The sequence below is a fragment of the Amblyraja radiata genome, chromosome 23 (genome assembly GCF_010909765.2).
Source record: "Amblyraja radiata isolate CabotCenter1 chromosome 23, sAmbRad1.1.pri, whole genome shotgun sequence".
In the NCBI taxonomy this organism is placed as follows: Eukaryota; Metazoa; Chordata; class Chondrichthyes; order Rajiformes; family Rajidae; genus Amblyraja; species Amblyraja radiata.
Genome location: NC_045978.1, coordinates 7,029,927 through 7,053,111, shown reverse-complemented (window position 1 = coordinate 7,053,111; position 23,185 = coordinate 7,029,927). Strand labels below are relative to the sequence as shown.

The window sequence follows — 23,185 nt, the reverse complement described above, 5'->3', positions numbered from 1 at the left end:
TCTCCCCCCTCTCTACCCCCTCCTCTCTCCCCTCTGCTCTACCGCCTGCCGTCTGCCCTCTACCCCCCCCCCCCCCTCTCTCTCCCCTCTCCTCTCCCCCAGCATCTCAACCCCCTTCTATGTGTCTATCCAATAGTCTTACATGCTACTTTCGCTATCCTGAAAAAAGACCTCCAAGCAGATTTCGGCGACACTACCTTGACGAGCAACATCTGTGGAGGGGAGAGGGCGTTGTGGGCCGTGGAGGGCAGCGCTAGTGGCGTGTCCCTTTAAGAGGGCGGGTCCGTAAGCCGATGGAAATCGAGGTTGGATTGGCACCGAGGAGGACCAATGGTGTTCGGGGATGGTTAATGGGCATCGAGGTTGACCAATAGGATAGGGAGGCGGGCACAAGGTAACCGGGATCAACCAATGAACGATGGAGGCGACGCCATGGTTCCCAAAGCTCCTCCGCTATAGGATCTTTCATGGTTACCGGGTCCGGCCAATCGGGGACGGGGGCGGGCACATGGCAACAGAGGCTCACCAATGGGGACAGGGGGCGGGCCGATGGCAACTGGACCTGACCAATGGAGACTAGGGGTGCCGCATGGCAACCGCACGGACCAATAGGAGCCGAGGGCGGGTCACTATTCACAGAGACCGGCCAATGGGGGCCGAGAACAAGCGGACGCGCATCGGGACTGACAAATAGAAACTGGGAAAGGGCAGGTAGACAAAAATGCTGGAGAAACTCAGCGGACAAGTCTGAAGAAGGGTCTCGGCCCGAAACGTCACCTATTTCCTTCGCTCCATAGATGCTGCCGCACCCGCTGAGTTTCTCCAGCATTTTCTGTCTACCTTCGATTTTCCAGCATCTGCAGTTCTTTCTTAAACAACTGGGAAAGGGCAGATATTTACCGGGGTTGACCAATGGGAGCCTGAGGCGGGCCCTTGGCAACCGGAGATGTCCAATGGAGACCGGGGGTTGGCCCGTGGCAGCAGCACCGGACCAATGGGCGATGGAGACGGACCCTTAGTTTCCGCCAATTACCGAAATTTCCGACACTTCCCTACCATTCCTTGACCTCACCATCTCCATCGCAGGGACAGACTTCTGACCGACATACACTACAAACCAACCGACTCACATGGCTATCTGGACCACACGTCTTCCCACCCTGCCCCCTGTAAAGACTCCATCCCCTACTCCCAATTCCTCCGCCTACGCCGCATCTGCTCCCAGGATGAGACGTTCCACACCAGGGCATCGGAAATGTCCTTGTTCTTCAGGGAACGGGGATTCCCCTCCGCCACCATAGATTAGGCTCGCACCAGGGTCTCATCCATACCCCGCAACACTGCTCTCTCTCCCCATCCCCGCACTCGCAACAAGGGCAGAATCCCCCTAGTCCTCACCTTTCACCCCACCAGCCGGCAAATACAACACATAATCCTCCGCCATTTCCGCCACCTCCAACGTGACCCCACCACTCGCCACATCTTCCCATCTCCCCCTATGTCTGCCTTCCGCAAAGACCGCTCCCTCCGCTACTCCCTTGTCAATTCTTCCCTTCCCTCCCGTACCACCCCCTCCCCGAGCACTTTCCGTTGCAACCACAAGAAATGCAACACCTGTCCCTTCACCTCCCCCCTCGACTCCATTCAAGGACCCAAGCAGTCGTTCCAGGTGCGACAAAGGTTCACCTGCATCTCCTCCAACCTCATCTACTGCATCCGCTGCTCTAGATGTCAGCTGATTTACATCGGGGAGACTAAGCGGAGGTTGGGCGATCGTTTCGCCGAACACCTCCGCTCAGTCCGCAATAACCTACCTGAACTCCCGGTGGCTCAGCACTTCAACTCCCCCTCCCATTCCCAATCCGACCTCTCTGTCCTGGGTCTCCTCCATTGCCAGAGTGAGCAACACCGGAAATTGGAGGAACAGCACCTCATATTCCGCCTGGGTTGCTTGCGTCCCGATGGCATGAACGTTGAATTCTCCCAGTTTTGCTAGCCCTTGCTGTCTCCTCCCCTTCCTTAACCCTCGAGCTGTCTCCTCCCATCCCCCCGCCCTCCTCCTCCTCCCTTTTTCCTTCCTTCTCCCCACCCCCTATCAGTCTGAAGAAGGGTTTCAGCCCGAAACGTCGCCCATTTCCTTCGCTCCATAGATGCTGCTGCACCCGCTGAGTTTCTCCAGCATTTTTGTGTACCTTCCCTTAGTAACCAAATCGGGCCAATGGAAAACGAGGGCGGGCTAATGGGCACCTGATCTGACCAATGGGAGCCTAAGGCGTGCTCTTGTCAACCGGCGTGCGGACCAATAGGAATCGGGGGCGGGCTCCTGGCAACTAGAGTTGACCAATGGGGGACCGGGAGGCGGACCCATTGGAATCGAATCCGACCAATAGGAGCCTGCGGCGGGACCTTGCCAACAGGGGCTGACCAATGGGCGGTGGAGGCGGGCCCATAGCAACCGAATCCGACCAATGGGAACTGTGGACGGGCCCTTGGCAACCGGCGTCGCGACCCATTGGGCCGAGAGAGAGGGGGAGCGGGCGGGCGGCGAGGATGGCGCTGGACGGTGCCGTGCGCTCCATGGCCGCCCTACAGCAGGCCTGGCCGCGGCGACACCTGGCCCTGCTGCTCGCCGCCATCACGCTGGGCGGCTCCGTGCTCAAGGACGCGCTGCCCCTGGCTGAGTCCTACTTCTCCAACCGGCGCAACGCGCTCAACGTGTGAGTACGGCGATGGCTCTCGAAAGTTCCAGCGGCAGAGTTAGGCCATTCCTGGAAGACATAGAAACATAGGTGCAGGAGGAGGCCATTCAGCCCTTCGGGCCAGCAGCGCCATTCAATGTGATCATGGCTGATCATCCACAATCAGTACCCCGTTCCTGCTTTCTCCCCATATCCCTGGATACCTTTAGCCCTAAGAGCTAAATCTAACTCTCACTTGAATACATCCAGTGGCTTGGCCTCCACTGCCTTCTGTAGCAGAGATTTCCACACATTCACAACTTTCTGGGTGAAAAAGTTTTTCCTCATCGCAGTCCTAAATGGCCTTCCCCTTAGTTTTAAACTGTGACTCCTGGTTCTGGACTCTGCCAACATCGGGAACATTCTTCCTGCATCTAGCCTGTCCAATCCTCTAAGAATTTTATCTGTTTCCATAAGATACCCTCTCATCCTTCTAAATTCCAGTCGACCCATGCATTCTTTCATCATTTGTCAGTCCTGTCATCCCGGGAATTAACCCGGTGAACGTGTGCTGCACTCCCTCAATAGCAATGATGTCCTTCCTCAAATTAGGAGACCAAAACTGCACACAATACTGCAGGTGCGGTATCACCAGGGCCCTGTACAACTGCAGTAGGACCTCCTTGATCCTGAACTCAAATCCTCAAGACAGCGCAGCAAAGTGTGGAGTCACCAGATCATAAGTGATAGGAGCAGAATTAGAATAAAAGCTAACTGTAAACAATGTAAACTATAACTGTAAATGTAACATGAATGTTAGGAGCGAGCAAATGGAAGAACAAATTGCTTAGCTATCCCAGTGAAGCAATTCTCAATGCTTTCCATAACTTCATAAGTGATAGAAGTCGATTCAGGCCATTTGGCCCATCAAGTCTATTCCGCCATTCAATCATGGCTGATCTATTTCTCCCTCCTAACCCCATTCTCCTGCCTAATCCCCATAACCTCTGACATCCGTACTAATCAAGAATTTATCTAGAAGAAGGGTTTCGGCCCGAAACGTCGCCTATTTCCTTCGCTCCATAGATGCTGCTGCACCCGCTGAGTTTCTCCAGCATTTTGTGTACCTAAGAATTTATCTATCCCTGCTTTGAAAATATGCATTGACTGCCTCCACAGCCTTCTGTGGCAAAGAATTCCACATATTCACCATCCTCTGACTAAAGAAATTCCTCCTCATCACTGTCCTAAAGGAACGTCCTTTAATTCTGAGGCAATAACCTCTGGTCCTGGACTCTCCCACTGCATCTATCCTCTCCGCATCTGCTCTTATCGCTTCGATTTAAACCAGCATTGCAGTTCTTTCCTACACAAATTGTTTTTGGCTCCAGTTGGAAGAAATCCTGTTTACGAGACCTTAGGAGAAGTGTGTTTAAGAATAAATTCCTTCTATACTGTTCATCCCCATTCTTGGATGTTCCCCATCCCCATTCTTGGACCTCCGCTGGTCTAGATGTCAGCTGATTTACACCGGGGAGACTAAGCGGAGGTTGGGCGATCGTTTCGCCGAACACCTCCGCTCAGCCCGCAATAACCTACCTGAACTCCCGGTGGCTCAGCACTTCAACTCCCCCTCCCATTCCCAATCCGACCTCTCTGTCCTGGGTCTCCTCCATTGCCAGAGTGAGCAACACCGGAAATTGGAGGAACAGCACCTCATATTCCTCCTGGGTTGTTTGCGTCCCGATGGCATGAACGTTGAATTCTCCCAGTTTTGCTAGCCCTTGCTGTCTCCTCCCCTTCCTTAACCCTCGAGCTGTCTCCTCCCATCCCCCCCGCCCTCGGGCTCCTCCTCCTCCCTTTTTCCTTCTTTCTCCCACCCCCTATCAGTCTGAAGAAGGGTTTTGGCCCGAAACGTTGCCTATTTCCTTCGCTCCATAGATGCTGCTGCACCCGCTGAGTTTCTCCAGCATTTTTGGGTACCTTGTATGTTCATTCTCAGTATGGGGAAAAGGAAGACAAGGCAGCTTGTATCAGTCCGCTTATACAGTCTGTAAGTTGGTTTGGAGGATAGTGATTCCCTTGCATTTATTCTGATGAATAGTCAACCTTATTGTGCTTATATATTCTTGGAATCTTATTAATTTTAAAATATTAACAACACACTTTCAATTATAATTGTATAAGGGGCCTAAACAATTGGTCTCTCTGGCCTATTTGTGTGCCTAATAGACTTGTGTGCCTATATCTAATAGACTTGCCCATCCTTCCTAACCTCTTCACTTGGCACATTTGCCTTCAATTGGAAATGAAAGAATGATTGCTCCTGAGCATTTTCGACAGTAATACCATTTTACTTTTGTCTCTAGGTATTTTGTCAAATTCTCGTGGGGTTGGACGGTGGGTCTGCTCCTTCCTTTTATTTTCACCTCCAACTACTTTGTCCAGAGAGATGTTCTGTTTGCAGCACGCCGCATTGCTTCATGTGCTGTGGGCACCGTTGTTTGGTTTCTCAGCACACGGATCTTTCACATCGTCGAAAATTTCACCGGCGAATGCTTCGAATCCCTAAATATGACTGTTCTCAACGAATTTGAAAATAAGCAGGCTTGCCGCAAGCAAGGGCATTTATGGGTCGGTTTTGACATCTCTGGGCACTCCTTCTTGTTGTCGTACTGCGTACTTATGATAATGGAGGAAACGGCGGTCATGAACGAGCTTCACAAAGTGGAACAAAAGCCAGGAAAGGCTACCACTGTCATCATTAAGACACTGTTTGTTGCCTTAAACACCTTGACCCTGTTGTGGATTTGGATGTTCTTCTGTACTGCAATATATTTTCACGATCTACCTCAAAAGATCATTGGAACTATTTTCGGAATTTCCGCCTGGTATTTAACGTACCAGTTTTGGTACAAGAAATCTTTTTCCCCTGGACTGCCACCGGAACTTGGGAACAAAAATGAGTAAAAAAATCAGAGATAATCAAGGACAAAGAACAAAAGTCACACTGACTGCAGACACTTAGGACAAGCTCCAAGCACTAGAATTATATCAAATATCTTGGTCATACAATTGTAATAAAATGTATTTATGCAGGCAGTATTCTCCAGACATATACCTGGATCAATTGATGAACTAAATGAGCGTAGAGGCAAGCACAAATACTGAAAGTCAGTGGATAAAGTGTAATAAAATTTAGCTTCCACACAATACTAAAAATAAATAAACTAAACGTGGGTCTACAAATTGTAGGTGCTTGGGATACTTGAATTTTCTGTTTATTTAATTATCTCTTCGCAATATGTATGTGCCTTGCCATGGCGGTTTGAATTTCATTGTTTATAGAAAATAGAATGACTTAAAACTAAAATCCGTATAAATTTGACAGCTGACTCCAGTAATTTAAACAGCAACATTTAAGCATTGTACTGACAGTTCACAGTTTATCTGCATATGTTTATCCAACGCTAGAGTTAGAAGAAGTCTGCGTCCTCTTACCCGATGGACAAGGCTGGCTTGTATCATGCTCCTTAATTAGGTTGTTAGCATTACACACCCAAAATCATATCTTTCACAATTGGCCAGTGCGTAGGGTGCTAAACTTTCAATAAAAGTACGGTGCTCTTCTTTAGTTGGCTTCAACTTTTAAAACTTTTATTAAGCAAATTGTCAAGTCCAATACGTTTATTAAAAGTTCAGTGACATATGTGCTGACTGGTTTAAAATGTACATGTTTTCAGTACTTCCCATGTATTAAATACAGAATAGTTTAAAACATAACAATGTGTCACTTACAACTTCTTATCTTTAGTGCCACAGAAAGAAGCCATCAAGTCCTTGCCAGGCCCCAGGGGAGGATTCTCATTGGTCTTGTGCCATTACAACAAATTTCTCATATACATTAAGAGCTAATTAATAGTATCTAATTAACTGCCAGTACGTCATTGGGACTTGGGAGGAAACCAATGGAGTATACAGATATAGTATGTGGTATAGAGAGACCCTGACCCGAACCGTCACCTATCCATATCTCCCAGAAATGCTGCCTGACCCACCAGCACTTTGTGTTTTTATCAAGATTCCAGCATCTGCAGTTCCCTGTGTCTCTGGAAATATTCAGACATAATCTTCAAATTAAGTGCCGTGATTTTTGTAAAAGTTTGTAAGTACAGATTTAAACAATGGAATATTGGGGGTGGGGGATTATCCTGTGCTCCCTCCCTTCCACACAGTTCTGACACTGATTGGTACATCCTCACTGAAGTTAAGGCCTTCTGCGTTCATGCACGTGTACCCAGGAGTCCTGAACTTCTCGATAATCCACTGGGGAAATGCCATTAATTCCATGTGAAACTGCTGTCATTTCCAAGGACATTCTTGGCACAAGTGTGATGCTGAAAGCAAATTTACGTAGGTAGCTTCTGCACACTCTACTGTGCCTGTGTTCCTTTTTGAAAGAGATAGTACATGTGGATTTCTTGACAGCATTGGACAGTGATGGAAAACAATGTGGAATCTTGTATTAGAATAATGTTACACAGTCAAAATGCTGAGTTTAAATGTAATTTTTCGCTTTGTATTAACTACACTCAAATTATACAAATGGCTTGTTTTTGTACTAAAATTGTGTTTATTTAATTCAGAGTTTAATTAGTGCTTTAAACATTTTTGAGAAGTAGACTGGTACTGCAATCAAGAGTTGTGTGGATGGTGCTATAATATTTCATTTGTACATTAAACCCTTCTTAAACATTGAAGTTTTAATGCGATGGATTGTGGATAATAGTTTGAGAATTTAACATTGTTTTTTTTAAATATTTATAATCTTAACAGGTTTAATGCAAAAAAAACTAACATTACGTCCTGTCCTGTTTAGAACCACTTGTAAAATCTGGAGACTGTCTTTTACCTACCAGCTTTGCAGTGTGAAACACATGACATAAACAACATTTAATTGTAACCATTTTGCATGATCAAATACAGTGCCAATAAATTTTGAACAAATATTAAAAGCTATTGTTCTGTATTGTGTTTTGAATTTTATTGAGAGGAGTTTAAATCTCGTTTTTTGGGATCATTTTCAACTGTACAGAAAAACTCTTGGTTTTGCACGTACCCCACTATGTTCACCCACCTGTCGGAGAATATGCTATTGTCCTTCTGGTTCCTGCGCACCCCTGACATTGTTTAAACTACATTAGGGGTGGCGCAGCCTTACAGTTACTGCCTTACAGCGCCATGGACCCAGGCTCGATCCTGACCACAGGTGCGGTTTGTACAGAATTCGTATGTTCTCCCTGTGACCGCGTGGGTTTTCTCTGGGTGCTTCGGTTTCCTCACACACTCCAAAAGATGATTTTGGTTTCCTCACACACTCCAAGCCTCAGAATTAAAGGATGTTCTTTTAGGAAGGAGATGCGGAGAAATTTCTTTAATCAGAGGTTGGTGTATCTGGAATTCTTTGCCACAGCAGGCTGTGGAGGCAAAGCCAGTGGATATATTTAAGGCAGAGATTGATAAATTCTTGATTAGTACAGGTGTCAGAGGTTAAGGGAGAAGGTAGGGGCATGAGGTTAGGAGGGAGTGATAGATCAGCCATGATTGAATGGCGGAGTAGACTTGATGGGCCGAATGGCCTAATTCTTCTATCACTTATGATCTTATGAAAAGACGTACAGGTTTCTAGGTTAATTGGCTTTGGTAAAAGTGTGTAGTATAGTGTTAGTGTACGGGGTGATTGATAGTCGGCGCGGACTCAGTAAGCCGAAAGACTATCTCTAAAGTCTAAAATAAAGTCTATATCTTTGGCCAAGCTTTGTCAATCCATCGTAGTTTACCTATGGCTCTGTCAGCATTTTAACATGTTCCAGGATGCTTAACAATGTTATCCAAAAACATAAGTTGCTGGGCAGCTGAAACTAAGAATGCAAAGGGTTACTTTCAATAGTGTAAACATTTATTAAAGGTGGCCTCTGCTGGAAATCTCATGCTGCATATACTTACGCACTTCAATAGCTGTGATAAATAGAAAAGCAACAGAATAATAGAAATAAAGTAAAATAAACACAGATGCTCAAATCTGACATACTTGACAGGTCAGGCAGTATTTGTGGAGAGAGATATGCAGTTAATGTTTTGGGTCAATGATTTTCATAGTCCTGTTTTATTTCAGAATTAATTGTGCCCTGTCATATTTTTCTAATTCATCCTTTAAGTGTCTGTGTGAGCAATCTTATAATTGATTATATGGTGCCATTGTTTTCTGTCCCAAATGTAGGAGCTGCTATCATTCATTCCATTTATCTTGTCTATGTCAACATCTTCTGCAGTTCTTCTCACTTTGGCATCTTTCATCAAAATTCACCCAATGTTTTAAATCATTTTCTTTCAAACAGTACTGACTTCTGAGATGTAGCATTTGAAACTTAATTTCAATCAAATCCTGGCTGTGGACAAATTTTCAATCTCTGCTACTACATTTCTTGCATAGTAAGGCTGAATTCTTCCAAAGAGCATTTGGCTTTTTAGTACATACTTAGTACATTTTGCCCATCAACTGGAGGTTGTTCTCAGTCCACCTTGATCCTGAACTCGGGCATTGCCATCCCTGAGTTTCTTTCATCCAGCTGGAAGATCAGTCAGGCATACCTTGCCTTTTCCCGTAAAAGCAAAGAACTGCAGATGCTGGTTAATACACAGGACACAGTGTTGGAGTAACTCAGCGGGTTAAGGGCCCGTCCCACTTTCCCAAGTTACTCACGAATTTTCCCGAGTTATTCACGAATTCTCCCGAGTTTTCCCCTTGATTCAAACTCGCAGAATGTTCGTAACAGGTCCGGAGGAGTCCGTAGATATATCGTAGCGGTTCATTATGTCAGCCGTAGGTACTCGGGGCATCCTCTCGCCTATTTTTTTACTCATGGACATTTTTTATCAGGCTGGAAAAAACGTCCCGACTTACCTGATGCCCCGAGTGGCCTAAATTGCAAAAGGGTTTGACTACAAGAATATAGGCATGTTATTGTAGTTATATTCCCAGCCAGATGATGGCACATAAGAAATATTGTGTATAGGTCTGTTTTCGCAAACCCAGGACGGATGTACCTGTGATAAAGACAATCCAACACGAGTTTACCTGATTGATTCTTGGGATGGTTGATTTGCAAAATCTGTTCATCAAGATGGTTCAATACTGTCTTGGGTTTAGAAAAATGAAAAGTCATCTTATTGAAACATCATAATTCTTGCAGAATTTGCAGGATACCAGAAACAGCAGATGATGGAATCCTGAGCAAAACACAAGAGTGCTGGAGGAACTCAATGGGTCAGGCAGCATCCATGGAGAGAATGGACAGGAGACTTTTTGGGTTGCTCTTATGATTGCTATGATAGATGCGCAGATGATGCTTATTCTGGATGGGGAATATAGAACTAACGGTCATAGTTTCAAAGTAAGGGAATTCTGAGTTGTTCCGACAGTTCTCCGCTTTGCTCCAGATCCCAGCATCTGCAATGACTTGAGGCGCCAACATTGAAGACAGATGAGAAGAGATTCCTTCACCTGGGTGGTCCTGATTCCTTGAAATGTTCTCCCTAAGAGTGCAGTTGAAGCTCAGTAAATTCAAAACCAAGTTCAGTAATTTTTGGGGGGAAATTGAGGCTATGAGATTGTTGCAGGATAGTGGGGGTGAAGGTAATAAATAAGCCATGATCTTACTAATTGGTGCAGCAAGTGTGAGGGGCCAACGAGACTACTTTTCCTTTCGCATGTTCTTTCATTCATAAATAGTCGGACACCTATGAGCAGAGAAGACATCTTTTGAATGGTTGAGTTTGGTAAATCAGTGCCTATGATCATCTAATTAATTTTAACAGCAATGATAATACATTTGCGGGGATTTGCCTATATTCCTTCTTCTGGCTCTTCTTTCCTTTTCTCACAACCATTTGTCTTTTCATCTCTGGCCTTTGTCCAACCATCTGCCTAGTCATGTCAGCCAGAGATGCTGCCTGACCAGCTGAATCAATCTATATCTTGTGTCTTTTTATGTCATGTAACTTTAGTTTGTAAAGGAGTATTAAGCCATAAACATTACTTATCTCTTCTTTTAAGATGATAATTTTACATATATACACTTCAGATTCTTAAGATCTTTTCAAAATTCAATGGATTTTAATTTTGTGAATGAATTTATAATACGTCTGCTTCTACCTGGTGGGTTAGATGACTGGGTAGACGACTGGGATGACGCAACAAAGGCTTTTCACTGTGCCTTGGTAAACGTGACAATAAACTAAACTAAACTCATTTAAATGTTTCAGTCTTTAATTTCCCTTCTTCTTCAGCTAAAAATTGTAATGTTTTTCCATTCTGGTCCAAATGATTAGTTACTTGATTTTATGTGAGCAGAATTAGGCCATTCCTGCCATTCAATCATGACCGATCTATCTTTCCCTCAACCTCATTCTCCTTCCTTCTTCCCATAACCCCTGACACCTGTACTAATCACAAATCTATCTATCTCTGCATTAAAAATATCCATTGACTTGGCCTCCACAGCGGTCTGTGGCAATTAATTCCACAGATTCACCACCCTCTGAGTAACAAAATTCCTCCTCGTCTCCTTCCTAAAGGCCTGGATAGAGTGGATGACACTATCTTTGCTGGATGCCTGGTACCCTTTGAAATTATAACTTGTAGCAATTACATCGGAAAAGCTGATGCCTACATTGCAGCTTTCACCAAAGAACAGCGATTAACAATGTTATTTTACAGCTGAGTGCAAAATCCAGGCCTTTATAATATTTAACACTTAATAAAATGTCTCAGTGTTCTGAAGTTTAAAAAAAAAATGTCAGTAAGCATAAAATGAGAAAAAAATAAATAGGTTTACTTATTGTAGGTTCTAATACAATTTTGAAGTGATCCCTGGAATGAGTGGGTTAACAGATGATGAGCATTTTATGGCACTGGGCCTGGACTTGCTGGAGTTTAGAAGAGTGAAGGAGGATCTCATTGAAACATACTGAATGGTGAAAGGCTTGGATAGAGGGGATATAGAGAGGATGTTTCCACTAGTGGGAGAGTCTAGGACTAGAGGTCATAGCCTCGGAATTGAAGGATGTTCCTTTAGGAAGGAAATTAGAAGGAATTTCTTTAGTCGGGGTGGTGAATCTATGGAAATCTTTGCCACAGAAGGCTGTGGAGAGCAATGAATATTTTTAAAACAGACATAGATAGATTCTTGATTAGTACAGGTTTCATGGGTTATGGGGAGAAGTTAGGATGGAGAAATAGATCAGCCTTGATGGAATGGCAGAGTAGACTTGATGGGCTGAAAGGCCCAATTCTGCTCCTATCACTTATGACCTTATGATTTATGAAATAAATGCATTTTGAAGCTGGTTAGACAATTTTGCCATGTTATTAAAAATTACAATTGGAGCAAAACTCATTTTAATAGTTGTGTAACATTTGAGTGTAACTTTTCTCTAATGGTAAGAATTTATTCACAGTGACTTTCCATCTCCTAACAAATCCGAGATACATGCAAATTCCATGCAAGGAGCTAAAAATATGGCTTCTCAAAATAGTTACATCATAATGTAATGCTTACTCTTAAACCCAAGGCTTTTTATCACAGAGCACAGGTTGTGAACCTTCAGTTATTTTATAGTAACATCTGACCAGTGATGCACAGCAAGTTTGTAATAAACCTGATTATTTGCATCAATGCACCAGGTGTAATAAACAGGCAAATTATCCCATAAAATATAGATTCGTACTATTTGTAATTCTAGAGAACTTGCCACAATCACTACTAAAGATTATTTTATTTGTTTAGTTTAGTTTAGAGATACAGCGCAGAAACAGGCCCTTCGGCCCATCGAGTCTGCACCGACCAGTGATCCCTGCACATTAACACCACCCTACACACACACAAGGGACAATTTTACATTTACACCATGCCAATTAACCTACAAACCTGTACGTCTTTGGAGTGTGGGAGAAAAACTGAAGATCTCAGAGAAAACGAACATAGGTCACGGGGAGAACGTACAAACTCCGTACAGACAAGCACCCGTAGTCAGGATTGAACCCGGGTCTCCGGCGCTGTAAGGCAGTAGCTCTACCGCTACACCACCGTGTTGCTGTTTATTTCCCCCTTTTGTTTGTCTTTTTGATACCTAAAATCTTTGTCATTTATAACCAAGAAGAACGCTTTCTATTTGAAATATTATGAATTCACACCATGTTTGACACTGTATTTCTGAAGCAGCCAGTTTACACACATTCTTTCCTGAGGTATGACTGTCCTCTTCGACTCATTTGTGGCTCGGTACATTTTTGTTTTTAAGACATATATTCCTTCCAGAGCACAATACTTGAAACCGGAGTTCTAGCACATCATTCAAAACAAAAGATCTTTATAAACGCAATATTGTGTATTCATGACACATGCTGACTAGGTTAACGACTTGAGCATCATTCTATACATTGCAGTTTTGCCCCATGGAAAGTGAAATTGGAGCTAACAATCTTCCAGTTTACATAATTCCTAGTGCAGTAAGACACTGATTCATTGCATCTTGATTTTTAAGAATTTGCAACTTTGAGGAGCATATGGTATTGAAGAAATGTTTGCAGTGGTATCCATTTCAATGCTTTATGTCTTAAGGCTGCTTTGTCGTCAGGAAGCCTGGATTCCTGATGTAAACATTTGAAGACAAGATCCTTGATCCTCTATTGTACAGTGACACCATATTATAGATACACGCCAGGTTTGTGGCCTGCAAAGTATCCTGTTTGAGATCACTTTATGGAGAGTAAGGCATTAAGACCATTGTTCCATATCCTAAGCAGAATTGCTCTTCGGTTTCTGCTATGGACTGTACTTCCTCAAGATTTAATTCTTGCTTTCTCAGATTTCAACTTGTCACTTGCATTCAAAAATTAATTAGTGTCGGCAATGGAATGATTCCAATCAGGAACTAACCAACTCAAGAGCTTTTTTTTCTTTCTACCATCACCTTGTCTGTCCAATAAGGTTGGCAACAATTGATCCCTCCACAACACCTCAGGTTGATGAAGGGTTGTTTACGAGTGACTGTGATTTGACCAGTAATGATCTCGGTGAAGATGAATGCATCTTTTGCAAGTGTGATAGCAGCATGCACAGATTATGTTCACAACTAAAGCATTGTAAAAGGTGACATATTAAGTGTTACAATACTGGTGAACTTCATCTTCGTAGCAAGTAGGAATCGTTTTCACACCTTACCCTTCCACATATCTCTAGTCTCCCTCTCCCCTGACTCTCAGTCTGAAGATGTCACCCATTCCTTCTCACCAGAGAAGCTACCTATCCTGCTGAGTTACTCCAGAATTTGATGTTGATCTCTGCATAGTGAGTCTGACAGATTTTTCATTAAGAAAAATTAAAGGGATATAATTTCTCCTCCATGTAAATGCTCAGTGTTTTTTTGGATGCTAAAATCAATTTGGGATTAAATTGGGATAGTAACAAATTGTGATTAGTGAATGAACAAAACAAAAATGTGAATCTAAGTTGTAAGAATGTTTTAGCTCTGGCCTCATGGTTGCTTATATTCTACATGTCCCCACATTTTTCTGCAGTTGTATCTTGATTCAGTAATTTATCAAAAATGAGTGAAGGATCGAATATTATCAACCAGCTTTCTGGTAGTTGATTGAGTTTCGTTTCAACTTCCTTCATGTGTTTTCATGCAAATCTTCCATTCTGCTGGAATGTACTGAAATACTGGAAGAGAGTTGAAAACAATAGAGATTCTTCTTGTCTTTTATGTGTGAAGTAAATGCATTAAAAATGCATTTAGAAAACCAATTGGACTCTGAGTTGGCTTATTATAAACAATGACCTTATTAACAGGGATTTGTCAATATAATTATTTGTTTGTTGTCAATCTTTTAAATTAATAAAGTTTATAGGTCATTTTACTTAAGATCCTTAATCCCTAAATTAGGTAGATACAATGTGAGAGACAATATCAAGCACTCAGGTTAATAGATCTATGTTGGCGACTAATTTTCTGCGAAGGAAATGGTTACCCATCATGTATGGCTGTTGTAGCACTAGATTATTCTGTTACATAGCATTTACAATTAATTTAGTATTGTCTAGAGATACAGCATGGAAACAGGCTCTTCAGCCCACCGAGCCCATGCCGACCATCTATCACCCGTACACATTAGTTTTGTGTTATCTCACTATCTCATCCACTCCCTACACACTAGGGACAATATTCAGAGGCCAATGAACCTACAAGCCTGCACGTCTTTGGGATGCAGGAGGAGACCGCGGCACCCAGAGGAAACCCACGTGGTCACATCGAGAACGTGCAAACTCCACAATATCAGCACCCGAGTTCAGGATGAAAGATTAGCTTGTACAAGATTAACTGGATCCAAGCAACAATTGTTACTTTCAAAGGTGGGATGGGAGGATATTGCAGGGTGAAACAGATAAAATATGGAAGATTTTTAAAAGAAAGGAAGATATATTGTCTGTAAAACTTTCCTGAAGAAAGTGCACACTGATTTAGCAAATCATAGCACACAGAACAGGCACTGGTAAGTAACCAACACATGAAACTCCCAAGAAAGTGGACTCCTGGGGTGTAAGATATAGCTGCCAAATGGAAACAAGTCCCACAGAAATGAAAGGCTGAAATAAAAACACTTTGATGGTTATCAGCTACCTCTAAAATCAGTAGACAATGGCCACCAGTGGCCAGAGTACAGATCATCCAATTAATGTCTGAATGCAGAAAATGATGATTTAAAAACCCTGTGTGAATTACGTTCATTGTTCTCAAACCAAAATGTACCTTTTCATTGTAGTCAAATAAGTGCACTTTATTTTGTTCATTCATGAATGTTAACTTCATTTTCTTCTACGAATTTGAGTTCACATCTCAATCAACGGTTTAATGAAATGTGTTGGTCTGCAGATGAACCGCTAAACCCATCAAAGCAAACGTGAGAAATAAAATGTTTCCACCGTGCTCCTGGGTACATTCAGAGTGACTTGTTAGTAATTTGCCTAATGGAAATTAAGTTTCAGTCCAACTCACCAGAGCCTGTTTATTTCTAAATTCCTTCAATGGGGCAGGGTTTTATCAGATCTCTTGCTCTTACACTGTAATGTACAATGCAGTTTCCTGACTCTAACTTCATTTGCTGTCTGCTCACACTTAAGCAGCTTTGTGAAGTGCTGGCCTGAAGTCTGAAGGATAATCCAAACCAACGTGTTTTTTTTTTCTTTAAGAAATAGCAAATAAAATATATGCGCTGTATATTATTACCATCCTATTGCATGGAATGTTAACAGTACTACAGAATTAATTCACCTGGTGAAATTATTCACATATTTTAAAACATTCCATAAATCACACATTACACAGGCCACAGAGTTACATTTACTATTGTTACATGTACTTCTTCTTAAGATACCAGTAAGCAAAGTAGCCCATTCCACCGAGGGTTCCCATTAAAAATGAGGCGCCAAAGAAAGAAGGTGGTTTTCTTTTCACAAGGCGGAATGCGTTGGGTAAAACAGCCGAGAGCAGCGTGGTGTGTATGTCTCCCAAAACTCTTCGAAATGCGGGGCGTTTCTGCACTCTCTCAAAATATGCTTGCAAATTGGGTCGATCTGTATTTCCCCAGTACTTTTTTGCCAACCCCAGGAACTTGAGGCGATGTAACGTTGCTCCAAGGGAGATATCGGCTAACGTGAAATCAGAGCCGCACAACCACGTCCCAGTCTTCTGGTCTAAAACACAAAATGGGTACAAGGTATTTGCACAACATGTTCCCTTTCAAATGTCAATATTACAGTGTTGTAACATACTTAGCATTTCTTAAGCAATATTTGAACATGAAAGGGCGCAAATAATATGATGCTAAGTTAACAATTCAAGCAAAATTCCTAACCTTGTACCCCAGGTTTTTTTTAGGGTGCAGAAACGAGGAACCACAGATTTTAGGCTTTAGCTTTAGGCTTTAGAGATACAGTGTGGAAACAGGCCCACACCACCAGGTTAAGGAACAGAAAATTCTCTTGAACTTCCTCTACTAATTTTCCCCAAATGTTATATCAATAAACTATAATCATTCGCCTTTACACTAAGGGAAGAACTCTCTACTCTTTAGATTTTTGAGATACAACATGTAAACAGGCCCTTCAGCCCACCGAGTTCCTGCCGACCACCGATCGTCCAATACACTAGCACTATCCTACACACTGGGGCACTATTTACAATTTCACCAAAGCCCATTAACCTACAAACCTGTACGTCTTTGAAATGTGGGAGGAAACCGGAACACTCAAAGAAAATCCACGCGGTCACAGGGAGAACATACACACAGCACCTGTAGTCAGGATAGAACCTGGTCTATGGCGCTGTAAGGCAGCAACTCTACCGCTGCGCCACTGTGCCACCCTCTAATGTTGGTTTACAAAAATAAGACACAAAATGCAGGAGTAACTCAGCGGGTCAGACAGCACCCCAGGAGAACATGGACAGGTGACATTTCGGGACAGGGACCTTCTTTAGACCCGAGGAAGAGTCCTAACCCAAAACTTATCCATGTTTATCATGCTACTTAACCCACTGAATTATTCCAGCACTTTGTGTCTTTTTTTAAATGATGCATATGAGAAAATTGTTTAAATATAAATTATTTCCAACTGGAGTCAAACAAAATTCTTAAACCAATAATCTCAGCTCCAGGAATGAGCGAGTGCCAGAATGCAGTTTATTCATTAGTCAGCACTTGGTTGCATTGCAAGCAAAATCTGTGCAAAACGCACTTTTAAATCGTAATGTGCAGCCTTTACCTTTAATTACCGAATAAAAACACGTCAATGTGTATCATGATGTGCTTTTGTCAGCACGTTAGTTGTCGTAAAATTAAAAGTTTGCCTTGATTTAACCAATGTTATTAATTAACCAATTAACAAATTAATTAACCAATTAACAAATTAACCAATAACAATGGTGGTCCATATTGCCCCCCCACAAAATGCTGATCTACTAAAGTAATTCAGTAGGCAAGCAGCATCTGGGGAGGAGATGGATAGAAGATGTTTTGGGTCAGGACCCTTCCTCATATCTAGTATATCTCTTGTACGATTTCCACTTCAAGAGGCTGAGATTTAGAATTTGGTTGACTTCACAATCACTGCATTACTCTCTCAGCTGTCTTGTAAATCGTTCTACTTGCCAAATCAATCTTTTCCAAAGCTGTTTTTCTATCGCTGAGCTCAGTGAGACTATCCTGAGTTGGATTAATCTTCCTGCTGTCTAACTATAGCCCAAGCAGCAAGAACATTTGGTTCTCTTACCATTCATACACCTGTCCTCACAATAGTCCCCAGGATATCCAATCACAACATTCTTTATGCTCTGCCCTCATTTCACAATCTTCAGATATACCATCGACTCTCATTTGGTAAGATTCTCTACAACTCCCTTCATCTCTACATCTTTCAACTTTCTCGAATTAATTGTCCAACATTTACAATTTTTAATTTTCACCTACTTTGAGAACAAAGCCCTCATTGTAGCCTCATGGTGAACACTTTATTCCTTTCCAGAGGCACTATTTTCGTTGCTTTGCAATGAACTTTATTTGAAATACTCAAATATTTGAATGTTGGAGTAACTCAGCGGGACAGGCAGCATCTCCGGAGAGAAGGAATGGGTGACGTTTTGGGACGAGACTCTTCTTCGGTGTGAACCAGCATCTGCAGTTCCTTCCTACTCAATTTGGAATGTGTTTATTAAACATCTCATTAACCTTTATTCCCATGAACGAGGTCTTAGCTCCCCAATCTTTATTTTCCTAATTAGACTTTTACTCCTGAAACACTAAGTAGTTTTGTACACTCCTGGCACTGAATTTTTTTTTTTCTTGGAAGAACGAACCAAAATCTGTGCTTTAAAGGCCTAAAAAATCATTATTGTTTGGCGTTGCTTCAAATCAAGAATCATTTCCATTATCTTGTAACAAATTTGTAAGAGTAACAGTATCAGTTTTTACTTAAGATAGATACAAAAAGCTGGAGTAAAGGGCCTGTCCCACTATACGAGTTTACCCAAGAGCTCTCCCGAGTTTAAAAAAAAATCAAACTTGTGGTAAGTACGTAGAATGTACGTAGTGGGTATGTCGGAGCTCAGGACGTCTCTTAGCAGCTCGTAACGCTAACGGCAGGTACTCTGGAAATGCGGTAAGCTCGTGTTGAAAAATGTCCACGAAAGCCCCGAGCACCTACGAGCGGCTATTACCGTAATTCTCCGAGTTTGAATCGGGAAACTCGGGAGAACTCTTGAATTACCTCGTACAGTGGGACAGGCCTTTAACTCAGTGGGAGAGGCAGCATCTCTGGAGAGAAGAAATGGGTGACGTCTCGGGTCGAGACCCTTCTTGAGATTTACTTAATTGACTACTTGTGGACAATAGCAGTATGGAAAAAAACGGTTTTGGTGAGTATAACAGAAGAACATTTCAGAACCGCTTCTTACAATTTGCAGTTAAACAGGTCATTATCTTTCAATAATAGAATAACTGGTTAAAGGTTAATGAAATAATAATGGACATAGTGCCACACTTGGTCCACTCTGGGGGCCAAGATTTCACCGCAGACTACACACACTAGGGACAATTTACAATTTACCAAGCCAATTAGCCTACAAACCTGTGCGTCTCTGGAGTGTGAAAGGAAACTGGAGATCCCGGAGAAAACCCACTCAATCACAGGGAGAACGTACAAATTCCGACAGACAGCACCCGTAGTCAGGATCGAACTCGGGTCTCTGGCGCTGTAAGGCAGCAACTCTACCGCTGCGCCACCGTGCCGCTGTTATTGTATCCAATATGGATGAAGCCTTCATTGGGGGGGATAATATATTCATACAATGCTTGATACGTTTTTATCTGTTTCACAATCCATCCATGTTGCTTGACATAGCCAAGCTATAGCGTCGTACACCATGGAAACCTTTACCTTTTCACCTAATAATTTAAATGCAAATACTTATTTGTTACAATGTCATACCTGCAAGTTTGTGTTTCCTCTGTTCAAGCTCTGCTTCCACTTGATCTAAAACTTTGCCCAACTCACTCAGAATTTTCATCAGGTTGTTCACATCATCATGGTCGAGTATCTTGGCCTACACAGAACGTGAAAGAAACTGGATGTTACTGTGATCGAAACTCATGCGAAAATTAAAAGTGTATTGGAACTCTGAAATGCATGCTTAATTTCTATGTTTAATTCAAGTTCAAGTTCAAATTTATGTGTCACAGTGAAATGTCATTTACCATGCAGCGTTATAATTAAAAAAAGGACACATGCACAACATAATTCAACACACATCCACCACGGCATTCTTCACTGTGGTGGAAGGCAATACAGTTCAGACAGTCCTCCTCCTCCTCCTCCCTCTTCACCCGTGGTCGGGGCCCTGACCCTCCGTAGTCGCCGCTACGGACTAATCAGTTCTATGTTTTCGTAGAACATTATAAACATGCTCTAAAATCTTAATTGCTGCAGTTTGTGTTTCTAAATCCTTGAAGTTTTGTTGCTAGATTGCATGAGAGGGGGCCTTGTCATGACAAAATGTTGTTATGGTGCATCATTCTTGCACTCAAGTTAGATTTTCTATTACTTTTTATGCTGCGATTTTAGTATCAATCTTTTGACAAAAAAAGCAATCTACATGTCTGATATTTATATAGTTATGTAGTCATAGAGTCATAGAGCAAGGAAACATTTTATCCTGCAAAAGGTAAAGTTGGCTCTTTGGCCCATCTTTCCCATGCTGATCATGATGCCCCATCGACACTAGTCTCACCTGCCTGCTTTTGGCCCATATCTCTCTATTAATTAAAACTAGGAATGTTGCCAAATTTGTTATTAATTATTGAGTAGAATTTGTTTCTGCGAATGTTGCCTGTCATTGTACATCATTGAGGGAGTTGTGTCCAATGTGGATGAAGCCTTCATTGGGAGATAATATATTCACACAATACTTGATGCTAAAATTCCTTAGTGGGAACAAAAAGGTCACAATAGGAACAGTTCCCAGGGCCATCAATTCTGGGAGAATGCAGAGCATTGTGTTTATCTAGGCCTGGGTAATGGACTTCTAAAGGGCCTGTCCGCCTTGGGCGTCATTTGTGCGTCACGCAGATGGTGAATCTTTTGTATATCCCGAAATCATGGGGCGCTGCATGCGACCGTAATGCGCACCATGCGCACGCAATGCGCAACAGGCGCATATCACGTGCGTGTCACGACGCGCGCGTCGTGCGTCATGATGCGTAAATTATGTCGCGTAAATGACGCCCAAGTGGGACAGGCCCTTAAGACTTCATCCACTGTCCCAGAGACACATCACCCTGTGCATCTGGGTCTCTTTTGATCCACCAGCTGTCTCTCCACAGCTCTCGGAAGAAGGGTCTCAACCCGAAACGGCGCCTATTCCTTCGCTCCATAGATGCTGCCTCACCCGCTGAGTTTCTCCAGCATTTTTGTCTACCTCCGATTTTTCCATCATCTGCAGTTCTTTCTTAAACATCTCCACAGGTCGGGGCTGTAAAGGAAGCCATTGCTGCACTCCTGCCCCGCATCCTATCAATATCATTGGAAGCAGAAATACGTGGAATCAAGGAACTGCAGATATTGGTTTGCTAAAGCACTAGAGTAGTTCGGCAAGCCAGGCAGTACCTCACGAGGACATGGATAGGCGACCCTTCTTTAGACTGACTTGCTTCACCCGTGTGGATCCCACCTCATCAGTTCATAAGTTCCAGCAGCAGAATCAGGCCAATCGGCCCATCAAGCCGACTCCGCTATTCAATCATGGATGATCTATCTTTCCCTCTCAACACCATTCTGCTGGCTTCTCCCCGTAACCCTTGACACACTTACTAATCAAACCTCCTAACCAACCATTACATTGCCTTCTCCCCAAATCTGAACTGATGTAAATGTGGACTTGATATGTTAGTATTAAAACATTACGGACTTAAATTCATATGTGTTAGTTTGTTTGGCTGTTGTCCTGCCCATTGCAGTTTATGACGACATACAATACTTCCGTCTTGCCTACATAAGGATATGCTGATCCAGTGACAGGTTGAAATGTGAGTGGTGGTTCATGTTCAAAAAGTAGCTGACTGGACAAATAACATTCCTGTTATACCTGCTGGTACGTGGCCCTGTCAAAATGTTGTAATCGGAACAATTTAAAACGATTTAAATCTAAATTAAGATGAAGGAATTTTGTGGACTCTCTCCAAAGTCATTTTTTCAAACAAGTAACTTCTTCAAATAACTTTAAAGTGGATGTAAAATATACCTTAGCTTCCTAGCTTCTAGATATCGCATTCTGACAGCTCTCCTTCTACTAATGTTACATCTAGTTCCTTGGTGGGTTTAACCAAGGGGAGAATATTTTATGTTTCACTCTCTGTGAAAAGTTCTAAAAATTCCCTTCTTTTTTAAATTCCCTTATTTTTACCACCCTGTTACCACAAAGTCCATCCTCACACCGAGGACATCCTTCATTATGTTGCTAAATCGGATAGACGCAGAGCAGAATAGCTTAAACCGCAAAGTATCGCTTTATTTCCAAAAACATGCTGAAAGAAAACTTAGTTTGTAGTACCATTAGTTTTTTTTGTTTGGAAAGATATGGCTCTGTGAGTTGAGGTTGTTCTTGGTCAAGCTTCAACAGTTCTGCTGCAGTGTTTACTAAGTGCCCTGTTGAAAGGAGGGAAAAGAATATTTGTACCATCACACCATGTGCAGTACAGTAAAAAATAATAGTACAGAATAGTGTAAGAAATCATTCCCTTAAGTTCTTGGAGCAGAATTAGGCCATCCGGCCCATTAAGTCTCCTCCGCCAATCCAATCATGGCTGATCAATCTTTACCTCTCAGCCCCATTCTCCTGCCTCTGCCTTAAAAATATCTATTGACTTGGCCTCCATAGCCGTCTGTGGCAATGAATTCCACCGATTCACCACCCTCGACTAAAGAAATTCCTCCTCATCTCCTTTCTAAAGGATCGTCCTTTTATTCTGAGGCTATGGCCCAGGTCCTGGACTCTCCCACTAGTGGAAACATCCTCTCAAACCAGGCCATTAACAGGCTATGCTATACAATGTATGCTTAATTATTACTTCATCAGTAAAATCCAAACAAAGTCGGAGGAAGCTGTGGAAAGAATAGTTATGTCGTCATTATTTTATTTTTAAGTTGACTAAATCAAGTGCTGTGCCTTCAAGCAATTTTATTTTGGAGAAAAAAAATTGATTGCGATAGAAATGATTCAAGTGGGGTTTATTTGCCTATCTGATTAATTGGGTAACATTCTGTGCAAACTGCAGTGAGCTTTGGCCACTCATCGATATTGTACAATTGATAAAATGTCATCTGATGCATAATGAG

At 42.5% G+C, this 23,185-nt stretch overlaps 2 protein-coding genes across 2 annotated transcripts in view; one reads left to right on the top strand and one right to left on the bottom strand.

Moving 5' to 3' along the window:
- Positions 1–2,483: 2,483 nt before the first annotated feature.
- On the top strand, positions 2,484–7,707 carry fitm2 (fat storage inducing transmembrane protein 2). Its single transcript, XM_033041471.1, has 2 exons — positions 2,484–2,717; positions 5,048–7,707. Exons 1-2 carry the CDS (start codon positions 2,551–2,553, stop codon positions 5,646–5,648), a joined length of 768 nt encoding a protein of 255 aa, XP_032897362.1. The 5' UTR covers positions 2,484–2,550; the 3' UTR covers positions 5,649–7,707.
- Positions 7,708–15,558: 7,851 nt separating this feature from the next.
- gdap1l1 (ganglioside induced differentiation associated protein 1 like 1) overlaps positions 15,559–23,185 on the bottom strand; it is a 37,754-nt gene continuing 30,127 nt past the window's right edge. Inside the window, exons 4-6 of the mRNA XM_033041470.1 lie at positions 22,401–22,495; positions 19,784–19,898; positions 15,559–16,495 (exon numbers count right to left, since the gene is read on the bottom strand). Of these exons, the coding sequence (XP_032897361.1) occupies positions 16,152–16,495; positions 19,784–19,898; positions 22,401–22,495 (554 nt within the window). The 3' untranslated portion in view covers positions 15,559–16,151. The remainder of the gene's footprint in view (positions 16,496–19,783; positions 19,899–22,400; positions 22,496–23,185) is intronic.

Bases quoted from the DNA above. Each gene is read 5' to 3' on its own strand.
- fitm2 (XM_033041471.1), top strand. From the start codon at position 2,551: ATGGCGCTGGACGGTGCCGTGCGCTCCATGGCCGCCCTACAGCAGGCC. The intron at 2,718-5,047 runs GTGAGTACGGCG...TTTTGTCTCTAG, and splicing joins CGGCGCAACGCGCTCAACGT to GTATTTTGTCAAATTCTCGT.